This window comes from Nematolebias whitei, chromosome 5, assembly GCF_014905685.2.
Source record: "Nematolebias whitei isolate Nwh7 chromosome 5, NemWhi1, whole genome shotgun sequence".
Taxonomy (NCBI): Eukaryota; Metazoa; Chordata; class Actinopteri; order Cyprinodontiformes; family Rivulidae; genus Nematolebias; species Nematolebias whitei.
In genome coordinates, this window is record NC_056502.1 from 28,316,743 (window position 1) to 28,325,638 (window position 8,896).

The following is an 8,896-nucleotide window of genomic DNA, read 5'->3' on the forward strand; positions in this document are numbered from 1 at the left end:
ATGTGTCAAACTTTTTTAACAAATAAAAAACTGAAAAGTGGGGCGTGTAATATTATTGGGCCCCTTTACTTTCAGTGCAGCAAACTCACTCCAGAAGTTCAGTGAGGATCTATGAATGATCCAATGTTGTCCCAAATGACTGATGATGATAAATAGAATCCACCTGTGTGTAATCAAGTCTCCGTATAAATACACCTACTCTGTGATAGTCTCAGGGTTCTGTTCAAAGTGCAGAGAGCATCATGAAGACCAAGGAACACACCAGGCAGGTCCGAGATACTGTTGTGGAGAAGTTTAAAGCCGGATTTGGATACAAAAAGATTTCCCAAGCTTTAAACATCCCAAGGAGCACTGTGCAAGCAATCATATTGAAATGGAAGGAGTATCAGACCACTGCAGATCTACCAAGACCCGGCTGTCCCTCTAAACTTTCATCTCAAACAAGGAGAAGACTGATCAGAGATGCAGCCAAGAGGCCCATGATCACTCTGGATGAACTGCAGAGATCTACAGCTGAGGTGGGAGAGTCTGTCCATAGGACAACAATCAGTCATACACTGCACAAATCTGGCCTTTATGGAAGAGTGGCAAGAAAAAAGACATTTCTCAAAGATATCCATAAAAAGTGTTGTTTAAAGTTTGTCACAAGCACCTGGGAGACGCACCAAACATGTGGAAGAAGGTGCTCTGGTCACATGAAACCAAAATCAAACTGTTTGGCCACAATGCAAAACAATATATTTGGCATAAAAGCAACACAGCTCATCACCCTGAACACACCATCCCCACTGTCAAACATGGTGGTGGCAGCATCATGGTTTGGGCCTGTTTTTCATCAGCAGGGACAGGGAAGATGGTCAGAATTGATGGGAAGATGGATGGGGCCAAATACAGGACCATTCTGGAAGAAAACCTGTTTGAGTCTGCAAGAGACCTGAGACTGGGACGGAGATTTATCTTCCAACAAGACAATGATCCAAAACATAAAGTCAAATCTACAACGGAATGGTTCACAAATAAACGTATCCAGGTGTTGGAATGGCCAAGTCAAAGTCCAGACCTGAATCCAATCAAGAATCTGTGGAAAGAGCTGAAGACTGCTGTTCACAAACGCTCTCCATCCAACCTCACTGAGCTCGAGCTGTTTTGCAAGAAAGAATGGGCAAAAATTTCAGTGTCTCCATGTGCAAAACTGAGAGACATACCCCAAGAGACTGTAGCTGGAACTGCAGCAAAAGGTGGTACTACAAAGTATTAATGCAAGGGGGCCGAATAATATTGCACGCCCCACTTTTCAGTTTATTATTTGTTAAAAAAGTTTGACACATTCAATACATTTCATTCCACTTTACGATTGTGTCCCACTTGTTGTTGATTCTTCACAAAAAATTAAAATTTTATATCTTTATGTTTGAAGCCTGAAATGTGGCAAAAGGTTGAATAGTTCAAGGGGGCCGAATACTTTCGCAAGGCACTGTAGCTATTATTAATTTTAAAAACATCATTCCTCAATTTAAAGAAAAGCTGTAAAAATCATCAGGCAGAACTTGGAGATGTTTAAGTCAAGAATGACAAGAGATCACTTGTCTAATTGGACAACTGTCCCATCTCCTTCATGACACCCTACAAAATCAGCGAAGCTCCTTTCCAGATGGACTGACTCAGCTCTGGTGCCACAGAGAGAGGCTCCAGAAAATCACTCCTGCTGTTTGAAAATTCACCTTCTAACAGATGAACACCAGTAAACTTAAACCTGCACACCACTACTATGAAAACTGTTGTGTACAGTTTTCTCTGTCCTTACGTCTCATTTCCAACCACTGCTCACTGCTTGTGGTGTTGTTTGTTGTTTTTAATGCTTTTGATTTTTTTAAATCTGTCTTTTTATTGATTTTTTTATTTACATACAACAAAAGAATAAAGACAAAACATGGAACACCCCCCACCCCTTCCCTCCCACATCAGATCAGTCACTCGCAAACAAATTAACGAGGCATTGACATGTTTTCTACATACAACATGCCAAGTGTCCCAACATCTTTTAAAAATAACCCTTCAGGGTATATTTTCATTTTTTTTTTTTTCATTTAGCCTTTATTTATACAGGTAGTCTCATTGAGCCACGAGAACTCATTTTCAAGAGAGACCTGTTTAAGGAGCACATGGTGGGGGTTAAGGGCCTTGCTCATGGGCCCAGAGTGGGGCGAATGAGGGTGGGGGCAAGTGTGGGTGTTTCACCTACCCCACCCACACAATTTTTGATGTTGTCGGGGTCGGGGCGTGAACCGGCGATCTTCGGATCACAGGCCCACCTCTCTAACCTCTGCGCCACCACTCCCCCATATCTTATTTTTCCAGATGGGTATGATACTTCACGTCTCTTATCCAATGTACATATACTGGGGGGCTGGGGGGGGGGTGTGTCCTTCCACTTTCACAAAACAAGTCTCCTGGTCAAGAGAGAGCCAAAAGCAATCACATCGTCCATCTACCTGCTGAAGGACATATCCACAGGGACCACCCCGAACAGTGAGATGAGTAGTGATGGGTGTACAGTTTTGCCACATATCCTAGAAAATGTGTCAAAAATAGATTGCCAAAAGGTCTGCAGTGTGGGACAGGTCCAGAATATATGTAGGAGTGTAGTTTGAGTTTGTTTACAACAATTACATGTTGGGTCCAGGTCGGCTTTGATCTTGGACAGCTTGTCTTTGGACCAGTGCAGCCTGTGCACACTGCTTCTAATTTTGAACCTGTATGCTCCTAACACCAATTTCTCTGATATGATCAATAAAATAATGTTCTTTTGGTATTCAAGCAAGAAATTGTGAGAATTAATTGATATAAAGTGCGCCAACAAACCTAACTGGCCCCACTCTGCTGCCGTAAAAACATTTTGAAGATGTACAGTTTGACACATAAATACTTTAAACAGTATTTCTGTTTTTCATGTGTTATCTACAGGAATCCGATTAAAAGGTAAAATTGGAGAAAGAACAAAACCTAAGTTGTATTCAGTGCTGAATCTTCTGTAAACACTTTGGGAAACGTTTCCACCATGTTAGAAAAGCGTCCCCACCGGGAAACAAACCGTAAACAAACTCCTGTCACGCTACAGCCGAGGAGACGATTCAAACTGAGCGACAGCTTGGAATCAAACGCTCCACTAACCATTCATGAGAACGTGTCGCTGCTGATGGTGATCAGTTTGGAATTACATCGTCTCAATGACATCTTTCTCTTTCTGCTCTTAATTTTTGTCATCTGTTTGTTTTTTTAGGTTTATCTTACAGATATGTTTTTTTTTTCTGTCCCTTAAGGCCAGGAGTTCTCAAGGATCTGAAAACCATGGGCTCCATCTCTCTCTTTATCTTTTTCATCACTCTGCTCGTGCTTGCCAGACAGGTAAGGTTTCACTTGAATGACATTATTTGCTGTCATCTCTTGCCCAGTTTACTCCTAACACTTTCAGCAAGACTAAGTTTCACCTCTGGACTGTCAGTATTTGTTTTTTTTCACTAATATTTGATTTTTGTGTTCCAATTTATTAGTTGTCTGAAAGTTTTCTTTCATTCTCTCTATCCAAATACATGCTGCCTGCTCCAGGCTCTTTGTCTGGATCCTAAACTTTACCTCCTGCATCACTTCTTTGTTTGTTTGTTTTTGATAGTCTATATTCTACAGTGGCCCTGAGGTGTTAATGAACAACATTTGAAAAAACAGAATTACATAAAAAAAAACGCAGCAAACACAACGTTTGAAAAAACAGAATTATATTAAGCCAAAGCGGAAGGTTTTTTTTTTTTTTTTTGTATGTGTGTTTTTTTTTTTTACTTTATTAACAGAACAAAAGAACAATGCACAGTGCACACACAAGAGTTGCAGTTAGCAGGCTAGGTACAAGCTAATGCCGCACTTGTAAAACTAAAATGTATGTCAACAAAACTTAATTAGCTTGAAGATCCTGCTGAGTTTTTTCCAGCGTCATATCTTCTTCTTTAAGCTTGAATATAACTCCATTTCTACAGGCTAAAGGCTAGCCTACTAACTGTACCTCTGTTATGTGTGTACTGTACATTGTTCTGTTTTATGTTGTTAATAAAATATTAAAAAACACACACACAAAAAAAAAAACCCACCACTTCCTGTTTGGTCTAATGTAATTCTGTTTGTTCAAATATGATTCCGGCCACTTCCACTTTGGCTTAATGTAATTCTGTTTTTCTACTGTTGTGTTTTTGTTGTTTTTGTTGCGTTTTTTGAAATGTAATTCTGTTTTTTCAAATGTTGTTCATTTACACCTCAGGGCCACCGTAATATTCAGTTGTAGAGAATATCTAAGGCCCAAGTATAATGAAACTTGTTTTAGTTGCATTAAAAAGTTGAGGCTGAAAAACATAAGCTCTGCTTTATATTTCTAATCTCAGGAACAGTTTGGGTCCTTGTTCTGGTTGTTCCAGAGCATCAGTCCAACGGAGCAATAAACAAAGTGGTTTTCTGTTTTGTGAAAATCAACCCCTGAGCTCAGTAGAGATGGTGAAGCTTTTTACTTCTCCACAGTTTAAAGTATTGCCTTCATTTCTGTCAGTCATTGAAGAGTCCACAGTAATTCTGATTTTACTGACACAAAGAAATCTAGACATTAAAGTTGAGGACTGCGCAGTATGTTCTGGATACATGTTGTTCAGAGGTCTCTGCTTTTGGATCCTGAAAGTCCAGTAAACTGTAGGATGGAATCAGTTTGCTTCTGATAGATCCCATCAATCCAGATCAAACTCAAACATGAGTAAATTGAACATCACAGACTCAAGACATTAGTTATTTTAACCACAGCCAGGCAGGTCTCTGACTATCAGAAGTTATATTTCTAGTGTTCCTGTCTTATAAGATAGCACCACTTATAAACGCCTTTGTAATGCTGTGAGGAGACCATGTCATTTAAACAAAGCTTCAATCGTTTGTTGCTGATTGCTTTCAGAGATGCGTGTTTTCTGTCTTTAGTTTCAGAGGCGTCCATAAATGTGGTAATTTCTACTTTTCTGTGACTTGATGGAAGCAAGCTGTGCAGCTGTACCTTCAGTCTCTTCACCTCTGTGTCCTCTTGTAACAGAATGAATATTACTGTAGGTTAGACTTTCTCTGGAAGAACAAGTTCAAGAAGGAGTGTGAGGAGATTGAAACCATGGAAAATCTCAACCGGGTTTTACTGGAAAACGTCCTTCCTGCACATGTCGCAGAACACTTCTTGGCTCGCAACTGGAAGAACGAGGTAGGTACTTGTCTGTTCTAAATAAGTCCAACAAAAAGCTGAACAAGTGTTGTGGCTGAAAGAACATCTTCAAGCACCTACAGGTTTATTAACTGTTAAAAGTGAAGTTCTAAATAGATTTTTTTATGGAACATATTTGTAGTTGTCAGAAAGCTTTCCTGACTTAGTCTGTTTTCCTGTTATATATCATGAATACTTTTCACACAGTCAGCTGTTAGATTTATAAATAGGTTTATGTAGGTACTTTAAATGGTAACATGGTAGTTGCTGTACGTGGGAATGGAAAGGCAGCCTCGGACTCTCAGGAGCTACGTTGGGGGTTTCGTCCATTTTAGAGAAATCATTGTGGTTTTCCCATTTATTTTCCAGTGTTTTCTTGTTCTTGAACCGTCAGTCCCTTGTCATCCTGATCTTACATTTTAATATTGAATCAATCCGTGCTTCATCTGTTTCATCTCCGATGTTGTAACTTTGCCTTGCAACAGTTGAAGCAAACATGAGTGTTTCTGTCCTGCAGGATCTGTACCATCAGTCCTATGACGTGGTGTGCGTCATGTTTGCTTCTATCCCAGACTTTAAGGAGTTTTACACTGAATCAGACGTCAACAAGGAGGGATTAGAGTGCCTCAGGTTGCTCAACGAAATCATTGCTGACTTTGATGAGGTGAGCAAACATCAATATTGCAACTGTTGCATCATCCTATATGTGCCCCAGGAATGTTAGACACTAAGTGTGATAAGTTTTCAGAGTTTTCACTGCATTTCTAACGGGAGGGTCTCTCATGCTAACTACAACCACATGTAAAAATGCTGGACTGCTCTTGGAAGAGTGACACTTTTTCCATTTTAAAGAAACAACCATTATATCAAGAAAACTATGTTGTAGATGTTCAAGTATTTGTTAATAGCACCATTATTGGTCTTTAATTTGCTTGAGCTGTTGTGTGCATCAATTTATTTAATGTATTTTTTATTTGTAGCTACTTTCCAAACCCAAATTCAGCGGTGTGGAGAAGATCAAAACAATTGGCAGCACTTATATGGCTGCCACTGGACTGAACACGTCATCTGGGACTGAGTATTCCTCGCAGGTAGGCTCACTTCTTATCCCTTCTACTTGTAATTCATGCAACAGTTTATATTGTTTCAGAAAGTGTTGTTTAACGTGTGTTTTCCTGCAGGAACATGACCGGCAGTACATGCACATAGGAACCATGGTGGAGTTTGCCTTTGCTTTAGTGGGAAAATTGGATGTTATCAATAAACATTCCTTCAATGACTTCAAGCTCCGAGTTGGTGAGTCGCTCTGAAACGCTGCACGTGAAAGTGGAAACAACAAAACAAGATAATGTAGATTAAGTCCTGACACTTGTTCTACTAGGTGGTGGTTTTTGAATGTGATGTCACTTTATATGTGTTGTCTTTCTCATCTGCTGATCACTTCTGAGAAAAATGGGTTCAGAACTTCGTTCAGAATGAACCCTTGGAAGGGTTCATTTTACTTTGTGTTTTTATTTCATTATACCTTTTTGGTGTTGTCAGTTAATATAATGGTTCCTGGCAAAGCTTAAAATCCTTCTAAACTTTTATTTTTTACTTTGTCAAACCCTGTAACCTCACAGTAACTTTACTGCCCCCTCGTGGTCCATTGGGAGAAAAACTACCACATTGAAATCTATTATAAAATAATTTTTAATCCATATTTATCACATCATAAAATAATGCATTTCTTTCAACAATGTTTTATAAACGTACCTCTTATTCTTAACCTTTGTTAGGTCACTAGGTAAAGATCCGCTTTTATCTTAAGGAACATTATAAAAATCTCAGACGGTCCTTACCTGGAAGAGGTGTGCATATCATGGGTGGACATTTCTGTCAAGTCTGCTCTCATCTTGTCCAACAAAGCTGTTTTAGTTGGGATGTAAAGAGCAAAAACATGCTGGTGTTGTACACAAGTAATTCAAAATAACTTGGACCTGCAGGCAGGCTGAACAGCCGACTTCTGTTGGCTCGACTGAAAACACGGCACTGTTTGTAGACGGACCGGACTGCAGCAGCTCGATGGTCAACTGGTTCTGCACAAGTAAAGTTTTAGAAAAAAATGATGTCCCACCACCAACAGAGTTGGAGATGGCCCGATGGGCTGGATATCTTCCTAAAGCCCTGCCAGGAGTTTAGAAAAAATAAATACAATTTCAAAAAAATGTTTTGGGCATAGTAAAGAGGAAAATGCATCTTTTACAATAATTGCCATAAAAAACATTTGATAAAATTGTTTGATATTTTTTCTGGCTGCAATGACTAAAAGATTGACTAGTTTTTTGTGAACAAAATATATTTTAAAGCAGTTCAGGGGATAATAATAAATGAACCACCTTAAGGAACTTTTGTTGTTGTGAAGTTAAAGAATCTTCTCCGAGTTAAGCAGCAGCAAAACAATCATCGGTTTTCAGATACAACACATTTCTGCTTTTAGTTGAAAATCATACTGAGCTGCTGTCAGTGATGACTCAGAATTTATTAAGTCCTGGTGTTGATTTTGTTATCAAGGACGCCGCAAATCCTCCAAAAGTGAAATAAAACAAAACAAAATGAACATACAGATGTACTTCTATTCTGTAATTGGAGACATTTTGCTTAATAAAGTCCCAAAAAGTTCTTTAAACTTATAAGTTCAGCTGCATAATGGAGCATCTCATGAACTCAACTCAAGTTTTTAACTGAGAAAGCTTCGGCTGGGAGGCAAATTATGTTTTATTTTCTATTTATTTCTTTTTTAGATTATGTTAAAAGGCATTTTAACTGGCCAGTGTATGTCATTTAAGGCAAAAAATATGTCTGTTGAGATCACTTATCCTTGCAGAAATATCCAGAAACGCACTGATGTTTAAAACAACGTTCATGCAGTGAGCGTCAGTGCAGAGCAGCTCCTGCTTCCTGTGAGCAGCAGAACAGAGCAGGTCTCAGCAGGAGATGCTCCATTAACTCAGCAGTGTGCATGTGTGTGACTGTACACCCCTGCTGCTTCAGACAGAGTCCAGTGTGTCCCATCAGGCAGGTCCTCACGCACAGGAAGGAGACAAAACTAATACCTGCCTGCTCTCATGTGTTTGTTCACATTCCTAGAAAATAAAATTATACAAGTGAAGAAAGGTGTGGTGTTTTCTAAATGCAGTAAATTAGAACAAATCAGGAAGGTTTCTAATAACACGGTTTCCTTTGTCAGGTATTAACCATGGCCCAGTGATAGCCGGGGTCATTGGAGCTCAGAAACCTCAGTATGATATCTGGGGGAACACAGTAAATGTAGCCAGCAGGATGGAAAGCACTGGAGTACTGGGGAAAATCCAGGTGAGTGAAGAAAATCTGCTTCCTTTGACTTTCACCTAATAATGTGCTGTTAAATGTCAGCGTTACCAAGAAACAGGATAATAGTCCAAGCTCATGACCAGTGGACCGGTCCAAACTGAAGGCAGAAACAAATCCCCTGAAACTGGAACAGCTTTCTGAAGAAAGAACAATTTACTGTAGATTATTGTTTCTATTTATGTGAAAGTAAGCTCAGAGAAGAAGTAAAACAAAGCAAAGATAAACCTGAAAACCATTTTATTATTAATTCTATGA

General features: G+C 39.3%; 1 protein-coding gene across 1 annotated transcript in view; it reads left to right on the plus strand.

Annotated features, from left to right (window-relative positions):
- Window positions 1–5,769, plus strand: part of adcy2a (adenylate cyclase 2a) — a 61,907-nt gene extending 56,138 nt beyond the window's left edge. The window contains exons 15-17 of the mRNA XM_037677264.1: window positions 3,321–3,405; window positions 5,111–5,269; window positions 5,755–5,769. Of these exons, the coding sequence (XP_037533192.1) occupies window positions 3,321–3,405; window positions 5,111–5,269; window positions 5,755–5,769 (259 nt within the window). The remainder of the gene's footprint in view (window positions 1–3,320; window positions 3,406–5,110; window positions 5,270–5,754) is intronic.
- The last annotated feature ends 3,127 nt before the right edge of the window (window positions 5,770–8,896 follow it).